Source organism: Populus nigra, chromosome 3 (genome assembly GCF_951802175.1).
Source record: "Populus nigra chromosome 3, ddPopNigr1.1, whole genome shotgun sequence".
NCBI lineage: Eukaryota > Viridiplantae > Streptophyta > Magnoliopsida > Malpighiales > Salicaceae > Populus > Populus nigra.
In genome coordinates this window covers 19812415-19834571 of record NC_084854.1, presented here as the reverse complement: position 1 = coordinate 19834571, position 22157 = coordinate 19812415, and the positions used below count along the sequence as shown (strand labels likewise).

The 22157-nt window shown below is 32.9% G+C and overlaps 4 protein-coding genes across 4 annotated transcripts; 3 read left to right on the top strand and 1 right to left on the bottom strand.

The window, feature by feature from the left end:
- The first annotated feature begins 4599 nt into the window (after positions 1–4599).
- LOC133690098 (laccase-7) lies at positions 4600–8074 on the top strand. Its single transcript, XM_062110280.1, has 5 exons — positions 4600–4916; positions 5543–5694; positions 6056–6300; positions 6408–6536; positions 6716–8074. Exons 1-5 carry the CDS (start codon positions 4827–4829, stop codon positions 7786–7788), a joined length of 1689 nt encoding a protein of 562 aa, XP_061966264.1. The 5' UTR covers positions 4600–4826; the 3' UTR covers positions 7789–8074.
- Positions 8075–13137: 5063 nt separating this feature from the next.
- Positions 13138–14919, bottom strand: LOC133688820 (uncharacterized). Its single transcript, XM_062108436.1, has 3 exons — positions 14710–14919; positions 14248–14574; positions 13138–13499 (listed from the first exon to the last, which is right to left on the bottom strand). Exons 1-3 carry the CDS (start codon positions 14771–14773, stop codon positions 13354–13356), a joined length of 537 nt encoding a protein of 178 aa, XP_061964420.1. The 5' UTR covers positions 14774–14919; the 3' UTR covers positions 13138–13353.
- A 3045-nt stretch (positions 14920–17964) lies between these two features.
- Positions 17965–20170, top strand: LOC133688791 (fructose-1,6-bisphosphatase, chloroplastic-like). Its single transcript, XM_062108403.1, is given in 5 exon segments — positions 17965–18351; positions 18353–18658; positions 18964–19188; positions 19316–19822; positions 19909–20170. Coding segments are annotated over 5 exon segments (1254 nt in total). The 5' UTR covers positions 17965–18207; the 3' UTR covers positions 19981–20170.
- LOC133689443 (uncharacterized) lies at positions 20047–22124 on the top strand. The gene is made up of 6 exons (XM_062109298.1): positions 20047–20092; positions 20538–20623; positions 21291–21376; positions 21506–21560; positions 21653–21784; positions 22053–22124. Exons 1-6 carry the CDS (start codon positions 20047–20049, stop codon positions 22122–22124), a joined length of 477 nt encoding a protein of 158 aa, XP_061965282.1.
- The last annotated feature ends 33 nt before the right edge of the window (positions 22125–22157 follow it).

Below are 22157 nucleotides of genomic sequence, written 5' to 3'. Positions count from 1 at the left end.
GAGGTACCGAAATAAAATAAGACCTCAAAAGAGGGGCGTAAAAGCGGCTGCTGCATAGTGGATGAACAGTGCAGTCCATGTTGTAGCTAGGTGCAGGTGAATAGCAGCAAAATCGTATAATTTTTAATTTTAACTTTTAGTTTTTTATTTTTAATCATCGTTTGATGTTGATAGCTATTGCATGCCCAATTGTTTACCGAGGAACCAGCATTTCTATTGGCAATGATCATGGGCCGATCCTCTTTGTTCTAAAAAGTGAAGTCACTATTTGTGGCTTAATTAAATGATAATTTCTTTCTCACAATATCTTATATTAAAATCTTAATAACAATATTTCAGGATGTAAATCCACCTACAATCTAGACCAATATCTCAAGAAAAGAAAGAGCTGTTGTACATGTAATTTAAGGTCTAATTAATGATCCACTCAATGAGTTTGGGTAATATTTTAGAATAAAAGCAACAAATATATAAATATATTTAATTCAAGAGATACATAAAATAAACTTATTTCTAAGATAATTTTGGAATAGATTTTTATAGTTTCAAAATAAATAAATAAGTAAATTAAGACATTTCTCTTTTATTCTTACTATATATTTTTATGTTTTCCATCCCAAAATAATAATTAAACATTAACTATAAAAAGATTTACTTATGAATCAAAGGATGAGGTGAGCTGTCATTTACCATTTTTCCATAAAAATATTTGGTAGGGGTATATTCTCATTTCAAGGCTTAAGGGAAGTGACCAGATTCCATAGTCAACGGATTAACTTGCACAAGAACAAGAAGTATTCCTAAACGTGTCGTCTTACTCTTCCTATTATTTATTTATTTATTTATTTTATTAAAAGATAATCAATGAAATAGATTAGAAGCTTCTGAAGAAAAAAGATAACGACTTGATCATGGGACGGGGCACTTCAATTAATTATTGATAATCATTAGAACAACACGTAGACTTGTTCGTTCTCCAGTTGTATCCACCACTGGTAAGAAGTACCTTACGTATACATCAGGCCTTCGATTGCTTGTTTTTAAATGGTCAAAGCCAAATCTGATTCTGTTATAAGATACAAGCTTCCTTGTTACGTAGAGTCATATATATATATATATATATATATATATATATATATATATATATATATAATGGATAATTAGGATAACTGTGACTTTATTTCTTTAATTTATCTAGGATTTGACGAGGTGGAGAGAAACCTCGTATAATCAAAGGAGAGCAAGCTGGGGAGCAAAAAATAAAACATAAGAACTTCCCAGCACTTTCTTAATTATGCATTGTATCCCAAGTTTTTAAGATTAGGCCACTGTGTCGACCATGGTAGTGATGATTTTCCCTTCTTTCATAGAAGTGTTATTTGAAAATCAGTCGGATATCCCAATCAAGTCTTCCCTCAAGTTCGGTTGTGTAGCTAAACTGAGTCTTAGCTCAAGCTTGGTTTGGTCATGGCCCGACCAAGTTTCACAAGGCAAGCTTTGTAAAAAAATATATAATGGGAGAGGGAGGGAGGGGGGGGAGAGAGAGAGAGAACCATAGGCAAGTTAGTAAAAAAAATATATTAATCTTCTTAAGAAAAAATTATTCTCCACGATAAACACTTTTATTTTTTTTTATTAAAAGCAGATATAGCTTGACTTCATTCAAAAATGAAATAATTTTTTAAAAAATATTATATACTTTGATTCTTAAATAAAATAATTATTGACCAAATACTAAATTAAAAAATCAACTGCGCAAACAAACCATACAGGCAATTCTTCCAATGGAGCACGAAATTCTTTTTATACCTTTAATATAATATTGATTTCCAAAAGAGTCCTCATTTTAACCCATGAGAATATAATGAACTCACCATTAATTAATTAGGAGTTGGTAATCCTGTTGCATGTTTTTATTGGGATGACAAATATGTCATTCTTTGTTCTTTTTTATTTGGGCAATTTTTATTTTGTCTCTTGAGTGAGTGTGTTATCTCAATTTCATTTAATTTTTTTTATTTTTTTAATTTTAGTCCTCTATTAATTTATTTAAAGAATAGTAATGGAAAATATGTGCAAATTTCAATTTTATCCTTGAAGTTTATGAAATATCTCAATATCACTCATAAATTAAAGAAATAAATTTAAAGAATAATAAAAATAGAAATAGAAATAAATAGAAAATTCATTGTTTAGTAAATCAAATATGATAATACACAAAAGGGTTAGCTTAACATGAAAGAATTGAATGTTACAGATGACATATTAAGAATATAAATTGCTTTGATCTACCATACATGAATTGTAAACAAAAAAAGATTGCATAATTTAGTTTTATGCAAAGAAAAACATAAAACAATGCAAGATTTATTTCAAACAAGATAAGCAATGTAAAAACTTACTATAAATATAGAACAATTTTTGTATGGGCTAAGAAATTAAAAGTAATACCAAATTAAATTAAAGCTAAAAAATTCATTTAATCTTTATAATGAATCCACTACTTTAATTTTGTTAGTTTTCATACCTTGAATATAAACATACAAAGTTTATAAGAAACATTAATTAGCTAAAATAAAGTATTATTTTTATTTTGTAATTTTTTTGAAATAAATTACAATAACAATAAAATAATAAAGAAAGTTTTTTACATATTTATTTTAATTGCACTCATTGTTTTTTCATAAAATATAAATCATCAAATATTATATTTGTTGAGAATCTTTCAATAATTTTTTTTCTATATAAACAATCAAATAATCTATAAGAAAATCATTCTTCATCTGATTGCAAAATCTTTTTTTAACAATTTTTATTGTTGAAAAATTTTGTTCAATAGTTGTCACAAAAACAAATTAAAATAAGTCAAATCAATCTGTTAATTAATGCATAAATTACTATTTTTCTAGTTTCTACCAATCTTTGTTATAAATCATCAATGGATGATAAATTTTTTAACTCTGGATAATTAGGTCTACCAAGCTTATAATTTTATAACTAGAATCTCAACTAAATTCTTTCTTGTTTAGAAAAATTTTTAGGATAAAACTTATCAACAAGCTTGCATATATCTTTAACATTAAATAATGTGTTGGCTTCTTTTTTACTTTTTGGAATCGAAGCTGCGCTCAACATAAAATGCCTAGTTTTCTACTTACTGAATATATTATTTAGCTCTTACAATTATTGATCAATTATTTTTATAAATATATCAACTCGATAGTGATGTTTAATTGTTACTAATTTCTTTTAGGATGAGATCGTCCCATATTTAAAAAAAACAAGCATCCATATTAAGAACTTCAATATCTTTATGCTAACAAAATGTTCTCATAAGGACCATTTGCTCTCTTCTAAATTCATCTCGAGCTTCATTAATAATCAAATAAAATTTTACATTATCAGTCTCATGATGAATTGAAGATTGAATATTTTTAGCAAAGACATGTAAAATTTTCTTTTGAATTTGTTATGATGTGTATTTAATATTTTATGGAGCATTAAATTTTCATTAAACACCAACCTAAAATCAAAACAGGTAAAATAAGCAAATCTTAATTAAGAGAATCCAAAATTAAAAACAACAATAAAGATCAAGACCATAAATTGATGAAATTAATATCTTTAATTCCATTCAAATTCACAAAAACTCAATCAAATTAAAAATTAATGATAACCCATCCAAATATAAAAACAAAATAGAATACCAATAAAACAATACAAAACAAACAAAAAAAAAAGAAAAAAATAATATATAGTTTTTGAGTTTGGATTACCTTCTTAATTTCGATGAAAGAGAGGGAGGGACAAATAATTTTTGGCATGGAGCGCATAAAGAGAGAGAGTTGGGTGACCATGTTTTTTATTTTATTTTTATTTTTTATCGATTATTTGTTTTACTAACACGTATTTTTAAGCTAGGCTATAAAAAAAAACCAGCTGGGGGCCAGACCCCCTCGTTCTTCATAGCATAATTATTGCACCGTCTCCCTTTGGCATCCAAATGTGGATCAACGAAAGGTTAGAATAATCTGTGATTAAAATTGGAATTCATGAGTTGTTTTTTACTCGATTCGATGGTTTACCACTTAATTTGTTTGATATTATTAGAGACACTTAATCACTAGATTGGTTTTCAAGGGAGTAAAATTCCAACCTGGCCTCTGCTCATTTTCTTTGAATATTATTTTCTCTAGCAGCTCTACCACGCCTTCATTTTTTTAATTCGATTTTTATAAAACAGACGTAATTGAAAATGGAAAAGGTCTCCCTTAAGCGCTTGTTTGACACTCGAGATGACGACAGATTGCCAACCCTAGGTGTCATTTGACTACCGGGTTCTTTTTAACTATATTCATAGTCCTTAGCTAATCATGAAATGGAAAATGCTTACTCTATAGTCGTTATGTTTTGGCAAGGGAATATATAGAATTAGGAAATTGTTTTTTTTTTTAAAAAAAAAAAAACAAATTCGCGACCACAGCACAAAAGCCGAAAATGTTTGTTTGCTTGAGCAATCAAGATTCTTAACACTTGCACTTTAATTATGTATATTTAGATAGCCTAACTTAAGCTATTAGAAAACGAAGTTTTTGCTAACCCGTTGAGTTTTTCTACTTCAAGTCACTTGAAAAACTCCATAGAAGAAATTAAGTACCTAAGCACGCAATCGTGTGGAGGCTATGATCATCTAAACTTGTATATTTCTTCTATAAATATGTGTGTGTTGAGATATCGAAATTCCAACAACAAACATTTGCTAAAGCCACTTTTTTATAAATTAGAGCTTCTCTCCATTCATTCATAGCACTCTTCTCTCTTCAAACATGTTACGTCTTCTGTTCTGGTTAACATGTGCTCTGGTTCTTCTAGCTTCTTCAGTGGCTTCTGCTGCGATTGTGGAACACTCATTCCATGTAATTCTTTGACTTTAAGCTCTTCTCTCTTGTATTAGTACTCACCCTTTTTGGGGAATGGTCCTTATAGGTTCCCGTCTTGATAAATTATGTAATGCAAAGGTTGCATTAGGGTTTTTGGTCATTTTAAGAAATATCAGGGGTGAGGATAGGATGGTAAGCGGGTTTATTATATCCTCCTAGGAAGTTAACTTAGAGTTTTGACATAGGAAAAACATTCATCAAATTAGCCATACGCTTTTGTTTCATTTTGAGCTCCTAAGATCAAAATCATGTTCACACTTTGAATGAAAAGGATCCAAGGAAAAAGATTTGATTCTGCGACGTCCCAAGATTCAGTAAACTCTTTTCTTTCGTTACAAAAGAGGCTAGAGCTCGAGATGCCTACTAACTTGGAAGGAAACATGGGAGTCGGCAACTCAATACACTTCCAACACACTTCTGCCCATAATTTAAATAATCTAGTGGGAAAAGTTTTTCATCTCTTCTGGACTGACCAAGTTTGCATATTCTAGCCAGTACATGAGTCTCCTATATATATAATATATATATATATAGGCAAAAAGATTTTCCACTTTTCTTAAACCTTAATTGCAGGCTGATGGGTTTTGTTGTGAATGTTTTAGGTGAAAAACCTTACAGTTCGTCGGCTGTGCACCGAGCAAGTGGTGACTGCAGTGAATGGAAGCCTACCAGGCCCAACACTTCGCGTTCAAGAGGGCGACACCCTTAAAGTCCACGTTTTTAACAAGTCACCGTACAACATGACACTTCACTGGTAAATCCATGGTTTTTTGGTAATAGTAAATCCTTGGTTAATTACATAAGAAGCTAGAAGTGAGTGGATCAGAAAATAAACACATTGATTTTCTGCCAGAAATCGTACCCAGCTAGGAATTTTCCCAAGAAAATATCAAATTTGTCTTCTTCATGTTATCCACTAAAAAACTCTATTAATTGAAAACTTGAGAAAGTTATTCTTCAACTACCGTGCAGGCTAATATAATCATGATTAAAAAAATTATTAAAAGATTGGGTTCTATATATAAATATCATTAATTATTATCACTCTTTTAAATTTATCATTATTCGATAAATTATTAGTGGCTAATTATTGAACTTTTTTTGTTTTTATGCAGGCATGGAGTGTTTCAATTACTTAGTGCCTGGGCGGATGGACCTAATATGGTAACTCAATGTCCAATACCGCCTGGAGGTAAATATACCTACCAATTTAAACTCCTCAAGCAAGAAGGTACTCTATGGTGGCATGCTCATGTCAGTTGGCTCCGAGCAACAGTTTATGGGGCACTCATTATCCGACCAAGATCCGGCCACCCTTACCCTTTCCCAAAACCCGACAAAGAAGTTCCCATTTTATTTGGTAACCCTTGATTTTTAATTTAAAGTCACATGATTAATGCTCGAACTATTATGAATTTAAGATTAATGACAATGCGTGGCAATTAAAATATGTTTATATGATTGCAGGAGAGTGGTGGAATGCTAATGTTGTTGATGTCGAAAACCAGGCTCTAGCCAGTGGTGCAGCGCCTAACACTTCGGATGCCTTCACCATTAATGGACTCCCCGGGGATCTCTACCCTTGCTCTCAAAACCGTAAGTAATAATAATATGCCATCATCATCCTCAGTCATCATCGGTATTCATGGTGTAAATATTACTGATCCGTCTAGAAGATGAAATGTCCAAGCATATTAATGGTGACACATTTATTTTCATTTTAAACCGTCCTGCTCTTATTATGTTTATGGTTTATTTTGCCCGTGCAATCCTAGGAATATTCAAGCTTAAGGTACAGAAAGGAAAGACTTATCTCCTCCGAATAATCAACGCTGCGCTCAATAATGAGCTCTTTTTCAAGATAGCCAATCATAATATGAAAGTTGTTGCTGTTGATGCCGGGTACACGGTGCCCTACGTCACTGGCGTTGTTGTCATCGGCCCTGGCCAGACCGTGGACGTTCTCCTCGCAGCAGACCAGGAAGTGGGATCTTATTACATGGCTGCAAACGCATATTCTAGTGCTGCTGGTGTGCCATTTGATAACACGACGACTAGAGGAATTGTTGTCTACGAAGGAGCACCCACATCAGCAACTCCCATAATGCCTCTAATGCCTGCCTTCAATGACACCCCAACTGCCCATAAGTTTTTCACCAACATTACTGGCCTGGCTGGTGGGCCTCATTGGGTCCCAGTCCCACGTCAGATTGATGAGCACATGTTTGTGACAGTGGGCTTGGGGCTCTCAATTTGCCCAACGTGTTCAAATGGGACGCGACTCTCTGCTAGCATGAACAATTTCTCATTTGTGAGTCCTACAACTTTGTCCATGCTGCAAGCCTTCTTTTTCAATGTAAGCGGAATCTACACTCCTGATTTCCCTGATACTCCTCCGATCAAATTTGACTACACCAACGCCAGCATCAACGCCCTAAATCCATCCCTGTTAATTACACCGAAATCAACAAGCGTGAAGGTGTTGAAGTATAATTCCACGGTGGAGATGGTGTTACAGAACACAGCTATTCTTGGCGTGGAGAATCATCCTATGCATCTTCACGGTTTCAATTTCCATGTGTTGGCTCAAGGGTTTGGGAACTATGATCCCGTTAAAGACCCTAAGAAGTTCAATCTCGTCAATCCACAATCACGTAACACCATTGGTGTTCCAGTGGGAGGATGGGCAGTCATAAGATTCACAGCCAATAATCCAGGTGTGTGGTTCATGCACTGTCATCTAGATGTGCACTTGCCCTGGGGATTAGCTACAGCTTTCGTCGTTAAGAATGGACCGACGGAAGATTCTACTTTGCCGCCACCTCCAGCTGATCTGCCTCAATGTTAGTAGCTGTTCAACATTCTTACAACTCATTTTCGACTCTTTCACTGCAGCAAAGAAAGTTGATGCTCTGCTATTACAAGCAGGCGTGTGCCACCGGGTTCAAATTCTTTAATTGAATGTCATAATTATAATTTTATTTTCCAAACTTTGTTTGATGTTTGTGCAAGATTTGTTTACCATGAACAGATACATATAGTGATTTAGCTGTTTTATTTTTTTATTGTTCAAGGGTTGTACACGCATATATTGATACCTTGAAAAATTTATGATTCTTATCATTAAATAATCTCGGAGAGCTCTCTCTTTCATGACAACCAGATACCAGGTAGGTTTTTTAGTTCAACTTTAGATACATTTTGATTTTGTTACTGTTGTTGTTGTATTGATTTATTTTTAAAGTATTTTTTTATTTAGAAATATATTATTTTTTAGTTTAATTTTAAAATAATATTTTTTTATTTTTTAAAATTTATTTTTAATATTAGTACATTAAAATATCTAAAAACACTTAAAAAATTAATTTAAAAAAAATATTTAAAATTATTTTAAAAAAAAATTTCAAACATAAAATAAAATAAATGATAATCCTTTTCCAAAAAATTTAATGATTAGTTAAGCCAATGATTAGAACAGATTTAATTTTCCTCGCAATGGCTTGAATTGTGCTTGAAATTTAAGGAAATTAACGAAACAATAACTGACATATTAAGGGCAAATTTTAAAATTGTACTTCAAAGAGAGAGAACAAGAATTCACTAATCAATTATTTTCAAGTAATTAATTTATGTTTACAGGGGGATAGTACGTTTGTCATGTTTTATTAATTCATTAATCAAATTTATTAATTCAAGTTGGGTTTTCTAAATTCTTACTGCTGGAACTAATTAATCTTGAATTTAATCTATAAATTACTTACAAATTTGATAATTCAAGTTTTTTTCTTTAAGCAAAATTTATAATTATAATTAAATTTATTTTGACTCAAATTTCATTAACCAAAAAGAAAAAAAACACAGGCGTAAATAAAATTGAATGCACTTTATATAAATAGGTTATTATATACACTTCTCTCTTAAAAAAAAGAATGAATATATAATGGTAGCCATCCAACTTATTTATAGTAAAAAATAATAATAATAATAATAATAATTGAAAGGTACTGTAAGCCGTGGTTTGAGTATGTTGACCTGTCTATTTTGGCATCCACATGATCTCACGCAGATGCGCAGGGCTATTATCTTATACTTTATTAATTGCCGAGGATTTTTAGCTGGATTTGCATCGAGCAATTTTTTTTTTTAATTGGTTTGTCCTTTCATTTGGGCCCGGTGGGCTTTTCCGCTAAAAATAAATTTAGAAATGCTAATTTTATATATATTAAGTACTCAAATATTTAAAAATAAATCTCGAGAAGATAAAGGATTCACTTATACACGTGTAACTAGCACAATTGTTAGACATCATATAAAATATTTGTACATTTTTTATTTTGATTGAATCCATTATGGGATCTCATCGTCTATTTGCAATTCATACCAATTTTTACCTCTTTGGCAATAAAATATAAAAATTTAATAATAAATTTAAGAAGTTAATTAGCTTGTTCATGGATTGGGTTGTGCTAAATTCGGTCAATATATCGGGGGGTCATTATTGGATTTGAACAAAATGATCATATCAAAATTGAATCATAAAATTTAAAATAGTTAATTTAAATGGTAATCTCATGCAATTATTCAAAACAATCACTCTCTAGTAGATATGACATTACGTGATGGAAAAGCTTCAAAAACTATAGAGGATTCCTTGTTTGATTTTGTATTTTAAAAGTGTTTTTGAAAAAATTTAAAATTTTTTTATTTTTTTCTTTACTTCAAATTAATATTTTTTTATATTTTTAGATCATTTTGATGCGATGATATTAAAAATAATTTAAAAAAAAATTATTTTGATACATTTATAAATGAAAAGCACTTTAAAAAATAAACACAATCATACTCTCAATCACATCTCGTAAACTAATGTTTTGCCCAAGATTTCCTGCAGGGTGGCTAAGGGTACGAAGATGAAGGAGAGGATAGATTTTAAACCTAAACAGGATAAGTTGTTATAATTGCGAGTTGATTTTTAAAATTGTATAATTTTATGAGTTAATATGTATTTAATATGTAAAATTAGATTAAAACCTTGAAAATTAGTAAAATCAAATTTAACTTGTGTAAAATCAGTAAAATTATTCTGATTTTACGAGCTTATTAAATTTTTGACATAAACTAAGTTAGGTTCAAATTTGTCTTAAAATATTTGCTGACCAGTTTTGCGAGATTGAGCATATTTTTCAAACTGTACTTTGGTTAGAGCTGAAATTTTATAGGGAAATATTAGACATATGAAAAAATATTGTAGTAAATTTTCAGGTCAAATGAAGTTCGGGACATAATATTTCAAAGAATAAAAATTAGTAGATGAATCTTGTTAAATATATCAAACTAAACCTTCGTGTATTGTTTGGGACATATTTGGAGCTACTGGTGGAATTTTTCTGCGATTAAAGTTGGCCCGAAAATTAGACATCTGAAGCTTTCCAATCATATATTGGAGGCCCAGTAATTCATCCAGAGAAGAGAGAATGATATATTTGAAATCAGGACCCAAATCTGTCAAAAATATGCGAAAATTGAAGATTCGGGCTACAGAAATTTTAACATGAAAACTTTTTTTATTCTATTTTTTTTATTTGATTTTGAATAATTATTTTTAATTTTAATTTTTGTTGGCATATTAGACATTGTTTAGAGGTTTATTTAATTTTAAATATTATATATATATATATATATATATATATATCTTATTTTATTTATATCACTTATTGATTATAATATTATTGACTCACTTTATTAAATTTTAATGTAATTTATTTTCTTGACTGAAATTGTTAATATATAATTAGTTTTAAAAAATTACTTATAATTTTATAATTTTATCATCCGAGTTTATATTATATTTTTAATATCATGTCAAAAAAATTGTTTTTGAAAACCTTGGTTAAGAAGTTAGTATATTGACAGAATTAATTGTTATATCAGTATATTGTTTCCTTCGATAAAAAGCAGAAAGAGTAAAAAATATAAGTCTATCCTCCGTGCAGGCTTCAAGGAGATTCAAGAAGTTAACACGTCGGGTCAGCTTCACATTTTAACAAACCTGCGAGGCACAAAGACAGCTTGCCTCTGCAAGATTTAACAGTTTTATTAATAAAAGTTTTTTATTGATATAAGATATATATTCTATTAATAATTATATTATCAACAGAATCACAGATAAAAATAATCCATCAGTAAATTATTCGTCGATAATATAACGAATTTATTGACGGAACAGACGTGTCAGTAAAAATATTTTTTATTACCAACAGAATTACCGAGGGATATACCGATGGAATTACCGACGGAACAGACGCATAAAAAAAATAACCCGCTTGATTCTATCGGTATATCCCTCGAAAAAGACCATCGGTAATTATATAAAAACATTTTAAAAAAATATTTTATAAAATTATAAAATAATTAAATTAACATAAATCAACTTAAAACTTAATTATAATCATGGTAAAGTGCTCATGTTTGCTAATTAAAATACTTCAAAAATCTCTCCACATGCATGAAATATGCCCACAACTGTCATTATTTGAAGCCACGAAATAAACTAAACCACTGTTATAACATTGTTCACTTTAAGTTGGATAGGATTAACAAATGGTACGGCTGTCCATTGACCAATATTCTGGGTAAAAATTGTGTAAAAGGAGTGTAACTAATAAAGTATACATGGGACATTCATCTATCTCAATTATATTTCTTATGGCAAAATCATCATAAATCACGATTGTGTTTATTTCATCAGCAACTCTTGATGATTTCATGAATGAATTAAATTTTTTTAAAATTCTCAAAGAAATTGTAGTATATTTTACTCGTATAAGTGATCTTTCACTGAAAATATAATGATATATTTCACTTGGTATGCGTACCAAGATATAAAAATCATTAAAAACAAAGTTTATTTTTTACCACGTTACAGCTAACATTACTTTCATCATAAAAAAATGCATGAAATAATAATTTCTGTATACTACTAATAGTGTTACATGACTTAGTTCTTTATTTAAACCTAGTTATATTTTGGGATCTTCTCTTGACAAATTCTATCATTAGATTCTTTCATTTTTAAAGTCTCAAGTTTATTTTTGCCGATCATCAATATAGAAACATATAATAATATAAAATTTATCCATGTTTTATATATCAATATGTTTATTTACTTCGTTTTTTTTAACTATTTGATAACATAACTTTATCAATTTTTGATGTTATTGTTTATAAACTTGTTAAATCATATAATGTTTTAACAAGATTACAAAATCTGTCTTTCAATGAACACATTAGAAGATGTAGCAAGCAGAACACGAACTCCAGATATGGAACTGTGGCTAACACTGCCCAAATCATAACCAATATCCTTTCCTTGAGCTGCTAAAATGGAGGATATACAATCCTTACTATATGCTGCCAAAGGTAAGCCAGAGATAGTAACCCATGCAAATTTATCAAAAGCCCTATCTGAGCATTTCCATGGACTGAGTTCATCGAAAAATAGTCCCCAGTCAAATTCATCTGACTTAAAAACCGGCATCGTAGAATCATATAAGTTATTAAAACTGCTTGAGATGCTCCCAATAATCTATGGTCAATCAATTCCATTCCACTTCGCAGTAGCTTTGGTTTAATGGCAACATAATCCATATTAATTAAAAGAAAAACACCAACCAAACTTTGCTTAAGCCATTCAACATCTTCTTCCTTAATCTCATATACCGTTGTTCTTGCCTCTTCAATTTCTGCACGTTCTAGAGTTTTAGCCACAGCAACATAAGTCCGTTCATCCCTATGATGTAGTGGAACCTGATGATTTCTTGGCGACTCCGACCTTTGAGCAATACGAGACCTCACGGTTGAGCTTCTTTGGGATTTCACTACATTGGCTCTTAATTAGGTGCATGTTTAGGGAATCGTCTAGTGCAGCTGTGATTTACGTTGAATTGATTTGTGCTTTGTGTTCGAAATTTCTTATGCTACTTCTCTCCATAATAGTTCAAGTCCAATTAAATCACCTCTTTAGACTTTTGATACGTGCCAAAGTGTTAATGATATGATATCTGTCTCCACACTTTGTTCCTGGTTTATGCTATGTTTCATGAAAGATGAAGATATGCTCCAATTGATTTACACTGGGTTTATTAGATAAAGATTGGATCAATTTTATTTATTCATCAAATGAAGACAGGAACACAAATTATCTGTCCGCAAAACTCAATGGCATAATCGCATAAAATAATCCTCAAAAAACAGAATACAATCAAATTGCAGCCCTGAAGAAGACCAGTATATGTAGCGTTGAATTCCTCGTAGTCTTTCTAATTCACTAGATATATAATATAAATAATTTCTCATTCAATATAAACTAGTCTTCACAGAAAATTTTCTTGAAGACATCAAATATATGTTTTGATTACATGGGAGCAGGGGCAGGGGCAGCGATCAAAGATGCGGTTTCAGAAGCAACAGGTCCAGGGGCTGCGCCGGAGCTCATAAGCTGAATCATGGAACGGTGAGGGTTATAGCGGGCAGCATCACAGAGGTCAGGCAAAAATGCACCTGCACGTGTCAAAAGACATTATGAAAAAATAGCCATTGGGGAGAATATTGATGGATGCTGTAATAAAAGTAAGAGTTCCTGCAGAATTTTAAGCCATAGTTCCTTGCCTTTACACAAGGAAGGATAATTCTTTGATTAAAGGTGAAGTAAGCAAACCACCAAAATGCTTTAGTTAGTTGAAAAGGAAAGATCAAACAAGAACATGAACGAGTACTCTAATATATATCCCTTATGCACAAAAGGGAAAGGAATTTCGAATATGAGACATAGGAAGACGTTACTGTAAATTTAATTAAGCCCAAGATAACATTCTGCTCCACAGCTATTGTGAGAGATGAAAAGTCATAACCATCAATGGTTTGTCCTTCTGACCTGGTCATATTTTATGCATCCCACAGAACGATATTTAATTGTAAGGTAAGAAATCATCAAAAGCCGGATTTTCGAAGAAACCAAGGCGGATTTTGATTTTTCTAAAAATATGTATGCTTATTGCTATCAAATCTGACCTCAGATGCGAAAAGAGACCCAAAAAAAAGGAAAAAGAAAAGAAATTCAAAAACAAAATGGATAGCCGCAACCAAGAATTGAACATGGCATTCACCAATTTTACATTTCAAAACCCCAGACCAGTATTTAACATTATTCCTTTTGTTTTTAATCATGAGCAAATAATATTCCTTTGAAAAGGGAATTGAAGAAACAAAATTCTCCGATTAAACACATGCACGTATCGTAAGATCATACCTTCTCCAGCAGCCAAATTGAAATAAAGGTCTACAATGTTGGGGCAGTTCTGGTAACAGGCAGGAGAGCAAAGCTTGCCGGTGAACTGAGGCTCGAGGAGTGCATCAGAGGAAATGCCAACCGAGTTCCTATCAACCCCACAAGCCTTGACACAAGCATCGGTCTCAATGTAATCTGCCATTTTCTCAACAACCACCTCGGATGTCCTGCACTGGTACTCAACTGCACCATTTTGTTTTGCATATGTCTCCAACAAGCACCTCTTGCCGGATGACGAGACGGTAAAAGCACAAATATCATTTGGCAATTCCTCGCATACAATTTCGGCTGCCAATTAAAAACCGACCATCATCAAGAAAACTCAAAGAAAAAAAAATCAACGAATTAACAAGCAAGAATGTTACCTAGCGTGTGCATAATGTAATATATATAAAGTGCGCATAATGTAGTATATATAATTACCTAAAGCTGCTTGGAGGAATAGAGAAGAGAGAAAGAGAACCAATGGGAGTTTGAAGGAAGCCATTGATAAGATACAAGATGTTATTGCGAGAAGGTTGATTGATAGGGATTTTTCCTGGGATGATGATTGCTTAACTGACAGGACAATGAAGAGGGTTTTTTGAGGGGGGGAGAGTGAATACAGGGGAACGAATTTATAAAAAAAGGCAAACGGTATGAATGGCTTATATAGAGAATGTAAACAGGCGTTGAGGTGGTTCTTTGCTTGTAATACTCGTACTTGTCTATGAAAAGGACGCGTAAACCTATTTTTGGAACGCGTTAAATTGATATTCTCCGTGCAGCCCATGAGGCAGAGCTCTCATTTGCTGACAGCAGGTTTTTCCTTAATTTATTACTCCATATAGGCATAAAGTACTCTGTTCTTGTTTCTTGTGCGTCCAAATTCAGATGTGGAAAACTAAGAACAACGTGTTTGGATGTCTGTTCGGTTGACTGCCTAACCATGCAGAAGTTTCTTATAGTTTACCATGTCAAATTACCCAATTTGTATTGACTCTGCGGCTCTTCAACTCCTTCGCCTCCAAGAAACACTAGAACCGGTGACTTTTAAACCGATACCATTCTCTATCAATCATGAACGAAATGGGGCTATTATTGTTAATTATTATTATTTATAATGAACTAACTAATTATGGCGGGTTGAACAGGGGGGGGGGGGGGGGACGAGGAAATTAACAGCAAATTTTGTTAAGTGAACAATTTCCAGATTTGAGGCCAGCAGTAATTATAAATTTTGCTTGACCTGGATCACAATACGGCTCAAGCCTGAACAGAGGGTAATTAGCGGACATGGGAATTAACTGCCCTCTATAAAATTAAATAAATAAAAGACATGAAAAATTGACTTGCCAACAATTTAAGAGAAAATGATGCGTGCATGTCCTGCCTTGGTGATGCTATTTTGGTCCGTCGGTCACGTCCAAGATGAAACGTGTCCATCATCCAATGGTGATAGCGAGCTTCAAAGAAAAGCAGCAGTCTTCTTCGAAGGCGGCTGTGGTTGAATTGAAAGCTAATCCATCCTTGTAGTAGCAGCAGCCATGGAGTTCCCCTTACGTAACGTATGACCATAAAACACAAGAGTCTTTTGCTCCAAAGTTCAAAAGAGAATGGCTTTGAGATCATCAAATCATTGTGTTAATTATTAATGTTCTAGAACTTACCATGATTCAAAATAAATAAATAAAGAAAAACTGCTTTTTCTTTTTACTAACTCTAGAAAGTGAAGCTCTCATAAAAATACAAGAAATCCGTCTATCTAACATTCAGAAAATTAGCCTTTGCAACAAAAAAAAAACAAACAAATTTATCAAATTTACTCTATTTATCACACTTCATCGGTTACATCTAATTAGAAAAACAAAAATTGTTCACTTGATTTTTTCTAGGAGGAAAATTAAGAAAAATTGTGTGAACATTGGATTTTGTTTCCCTTGGGTAGATCCAAATATAATTGGTGAAGTGATCAACTATGGTAACGTGATCCATCAAATACCAATTGAACTAGAGGCCCCCAAAACGTCATCGTAAATCAAGTCAAGTGGTGCATAGCCAATATTGTAGCGGTCTAAACTACTTGACCGTGAGGAGCCTTTAGAAGGCTGAATTCCGGGAAAAGACGAACCAGTTCGCCGATTAGAGTAATTTACAGAGGCAACCAGCTGCTGAAAAATGGTTTCAAGGCGACGTAGATATGCATCATGACTTCCAAGAAGATCATGCAACTCTTCAAACGTGAGTGGACGGCCTTGTGCACGAATAGGGCTGCAATTTCACGAAAACCAGCCCCCCAGACCATGGAAGATGTATAGCGTCAGATCATCTTCAGAAACAGGATGATCTATGAGTGAGATTTTGTCTGTCGGGGATTTTACAGCCTACAAGTTTTGTTGGATCGACTGATTCCCTTTCTCTATCAGAGTGAGTTCCTCTTTTAGTTGCATTGCCTGAGTTTTTTACTTGATTTCATGCTAGTTTTTGTAATTTTTTTTATTTTTTTCTATAAATTTATTATAATTTGATGATCCAAGTTAAGAATTTAATTGATTTGGATTTTATTTTTTTACTTTTTCTAATTATTATTTTTTAATATCATCCTTCAACATTGGGTTAATTATAAATAGAACTTTGTAGATTTTTTTGATTTACTTTATATTGTATTATCACAATCTCACGATTCAACCCACAAGTTTAGCATGTGACTCTATTTGTTTTAATTTTTTAATTAGATTTTATTATTTTTTTATTTACTTTTTATGTAGTTATCTTTATCTTAGAAACCGGGTTACAGGTTTTACAGGTTAACCTGAGTTGACTTTTTTTATTTTTTTAATTATTTTTAATTGAATATTTTTTTTTTAATTTCACCCTCCAACAACTTAATCTTCTTCTTCGTTTTATTTAGCTTTTTTTTCAATTTCATCTTCTTTCAACAACTCAATCTTGATCCCATGAATTTTTTTTATCTCGAATTTCAACCTTTAATATTGAATTACTAGAAATAGAACTTTGTAATTTTTTTTATTTTCTTTTCATGAAGCTATCTCAATTTTATTATCTAAATCATGATTTTAATATGTTAGCCTAAGCTTACTAAGGTTTTTTTGTTTTTTTTTAATTATTTCTTTATTTCATCGTTCAATAATATTGGATTGGTTGAGAATTGGATTTCATATTTTTTTTTATTTGCTTTATATTGAGTTATTTTGATCTCATGACATGTTTAGCTTGTTACCCTAGGTTGACTTGGTTAGTTCTTTTTTGTCATTTTTAATTTAATTTTTTTAATTTTTTCTTTTAATATTGGGTTAATTATGAATTAATCTTTATAATTTATTTAGATTTATTTTCTATAACGTTATCACGATCTCATATCTAAGCCATAGATTTAATAATTTAATCTAAATCGATCCAATGTTATAACCTCAATATTTGAAAGAAAATAGTATTACCATATTAATATTTAAAAAATATTTTTCAGTATGCATTATATATTTTAAATTTATGATTAAATATATTTTTTTTAGAAAGCATATTATGGAATAATTTTTTTAGTTAAAAATAAAATTGATTCGACCGCAGAATGATCGAGTTGCGCGCTAATGCCACACTGAAACAATGAGCTCTTGCAAAAACGATACTAGACTTAGATCGGACAACAGCCCAATTAAAAAAAAAAGCAATTTTGAAATTGGCCATCCACATCCTTTTCCCAAATCAAGAAAAAGAAATCTTCTATGTATTCTCGTCTTGGATACTTAGAACGAACAATGATCACAAAACGGATTTCTGAAAGGGATGATAAGTGTGGGACCCTAAATTTAACCGAAATCTTTTCCCACCTCACAATCTACCTTCTATGCCCATCACAATCCATGTAGAAAAAGAAAACCAAGAAAAAATTATATCAAAAAACAAAGAAGACAAGCAGAAGCCATGGTTGCTCAAGCAGCAGCAATGACAACTTCATCATCACATCTTCTCTTCACAAGCTCACGTTCTCTTTCCCGCCTATCTCCTTTCCAGTTATGTGTCTTTGACTCAAAAACACTCGTGTCATACCCCAACATCACTATTACTATCAAGAAAAATTAAACATGGTGGAGGTGGTGGTGGGCTTGAGTGCATGGCTGTCAACACAGCCTCTAAGGCTGAGACAAAGAAGAGTAGGTTTGAGATTCAAACACTCACTGGTTGGCTGCTGAATCAAGAACAAGCGGGTGTTATTGATGCTGAACTCACTATTGTGATTTCTAGCATTTCAATGGCATGTAAGCAGATTGCTTCTTTGGTTCAAAGAGCCAGCATTTCTAACTTAACTGGAGTTCAAGGAGCTGTTAATGTTCAAGGAGAAGACCAAAAGAAGCTTAACGTGGTCTCTAATGAGGTCTGAGCTGATGAACAACTAATTATCTTGCATCAAACTACCAGAATTAAACATGCATGCTTCATCATATTTATGCAAATTTGATTGTGAGACAGTCTAAAAACTAACTAGATGATGATTTTCTTTTGCTTATACATAAAGTTTAAGTGCTAGCACCATATATATATATATATATATATATATATGAGGCCATGAGGCAACTTCTCTCTTCCCTTAAATAATTCTTTGGTTCACGAATTAGATGCATTTTAGTTGTAAACATTTGGCGCAGTTGTTGAAATTACTTGGTTTGCAACTAAGTACAGGTGTTCTCTAGCTGCTTGAGATCAAGTGGGCGCACAGGTATCATAGCATCAGAGGAAGAGGATGTGCCAGTGGCAGTGGAGGAGAGTTACTCTGGAAACTATATAGTGGTTTTTGACCCACTTGATGGATCCTCCAACATTGATGTTGCAGTGTCTACAGGTTCTATCTTCTGGATATACAGCCCAAATGATGAGTGTCTTGCTGATATTGGAGATGATCCCGCTGTAAGTCCATGTATACTACAAACAAAAATTTGATGGGCACTTTTCATGTTCCATTTCAAATTTATCAAACACAAAGGAAGATAGTGTATAGCTAATATCTGATTGTTTGAAGATTTGGTAATTGCAGCTTGACCAGTCGGAACAGAAGTGTGTTGTGAATGTTTGCCAGCCAGGAGATAACCTTCTTGCTGCTGGCTACTGCATGTATTCAAGCTCAGTGATTTTTGTGCTCACTATTGGAAAAGGCGTGTTCGCTTTCACCTTGAATCCAATGTATGGAGAATTTGTTTTAACTCAAGAAAATATCCGGATTCCAAAAGCTGGAAAGATTTATGCATTTAATGAAGGAAACTACGAATTATGGGATGACAATTTGAAGAAGTACATCGATGACCTTAAAGACCCTGGTCCGAGTGGCAAGCCCTACTCTGCTTGATACATTGGAAGCTTGGTTGGCGACTTCCATCGGACGCTGCTGTATGGTGGCATTTATGGGTACCCCAGAGACAAAAGGAGCAAGAATGGGAAGCTGAGGCTTTTGTATGAGTGTGCACCGATGAGCTTTATAGTGGAACAAGCTGGCGGGAAAGGTTCAGATGGGCGTCAGAGAGTGTTGGATATCACACCTGCTGAGGTCAGTTTAATACGCTTCATTCAATTCAAGCATTTTTCATTTCTTCTTTCTTGAGTTAATAACTGAGGCATTGTTTTCTTCACCAGATACACCAGCGCGTTCCGCTTTACATTGGGAGCGTGGAGGAAGTGGAGAAATTAGAGAAGTATTTAGCTTGATTAAAATGAAAAAAAAAAAAAAACAAGAGTAATTTTGTTCTGTGAAGCTAAATGTTATCATTGGCCATGGCAGTTTCTCAGGAAATGCGCTCCTGGGTTAAGAACACAGAAAGTCAGTCGTGTCACAAATGTAAAATCAATTTTTTATCGCTTAAAAGTAATGGAAGATTGAAACTCAATGTTAAGAATCTATGCGGAACGCATGATAGCAGGCTTTCAGAAACAGTAGTATTATTTTATTGTTGTAAATTGAGTTACAATTGTTGATGCATTGGTTGCTGCCATTGCTTCTGTTGCACATAACAGAAGCTTCAGCTAGATAAAGTCATACAGCGGGCGATTTCACTTTCAAATATTAACATCACTGAATAAAATAGTGGAGGGGTTGATGTTGAACATATCACATTTAAACTTTACGTATTCGCCCGTATCATTAGAGCATCTGATGCCTCCTGACCAGTTTGGGTTTCCAATCACATGCATGAACTTGAAGTTACAAATCTCTAAAAAGAACACAAAATTAATGATTATTGAATCATCTGCATCTGTAACTGCAGATTCTTCTACAACTGGAATTGTTACTGAAGATACCACTGTAACTGAAGATTTTGGGGCAACCTTGCAAGCTACCATCACTGATCATGCATAAGGAAAGAGGTCTGAATCTTGGGATTCAATCTTTATTGCCTATGTGAAATCTGCTGCAAATAATGGCAGCAGATATTGACCTTCTGTAATATATATACTACTGATCCACGGCAACAACTTGCGATATTATAAGAACAAAAGGAAATCTGTGAGCACCAAATGAGATCAGGTTGTTGAAAAGCTATCATAAGTTCCATTTAACAATGAGGCCTGAGAAATCTCCTTGGCAACTCGAGATGAGATTGTCAAGGCATTAATTCTTTTTAATAAACCCCAGTTGCACGTATTAGGGATAAAAAAAACCCCAAGTTTTTTCATAAAAGTTGGGATTTATACCGTGGACATAAACTAGAATGTAAGATTTTAACAACTATAAATATTTGCAGAAAAAATAAATCCATTACATGCAGTACCAGTCATGTTTCAGGCTTGCACCCTGCAGGCACCTCCAATACCAAATGGGCTTAAAAGTCGAATAAATCTGTCGCAGAATGGAAGATAAGTGAGAGCCCTGTAGCACACAGACATACAAGTACACCAATGTTTGAGGCCATTCCAACTTCCTCTTCACAAATCACCTTTTCTCCCTCTCGCTCTTCCACTATTCCTCACCTTTTTCCTGTTAATAACCTCTCTAACCATTAGAGGCAATCATTTGGCAGCAGTTTTGCGAAGGAGTTCGATGCAAAGCTGTGGAAATTACAGCAGCTGAATGGGACATCAAAGAAGAGAAGAGAAAGAAGGGCCTGTACGCGCTTTAAAACTTGACAAATTGGCTATTGAAGAAAGAACAAGCTAAAGTTTGTGAGTTAAACATTTTGTAACTGAAACCATAGCTAATGTTTTTTAATGTCTAGCTGTTTTGCAAATGTTTAAGGTCAAGTGGCCGCACGGAAATTGTAGCAACAGATGAAGAAGATATACCTGTTGCAGTTGAGGAAACTTATACTGGGATCCAATATAATTCTGGACGTTAAATACAGAGGAATGTCTAGCCTTAAGCTGCCTTGTTGATGAAATACAGAGGATGCTTCTATATGGTGGCATCTATGGAAACCCAAAGAAAAAGGACAGTAAAAATGGGAACTTAAGGCTACTGTATGAATGCGCACCTATGAGTTATATTGTGGAACAAGCTGGTGGAAAGCAACAGATGGTCACCAGAGAATCCTTGACGTCAAGCCAGCGCAGGCAGCCGTTGCATTGCAGCTTTACCGCTTCATCTTTAGATTATCAATCACAATTTAAGAAATTGTGCAAGAAAACAACCATGGGAGTGACAAACACAGAATATTATGAGCGCTAGGATCAGAAACTATGATTTGAATCACATTTCCATACAATTCATAACCACAGAAACAGAATGAACCTTGGGAATCAAATAACTACTGACTCTTTGGATTAACTTTGTAATTTTGTGGCAGATACACCAACGCACACCGATTTTCTTTGGAAATTCAGATGAAGTGGACAAACTTCTTCAGTATCTTGCTTGAGCTTAGATATCTTGATTCTGCCCTTTATTCCCC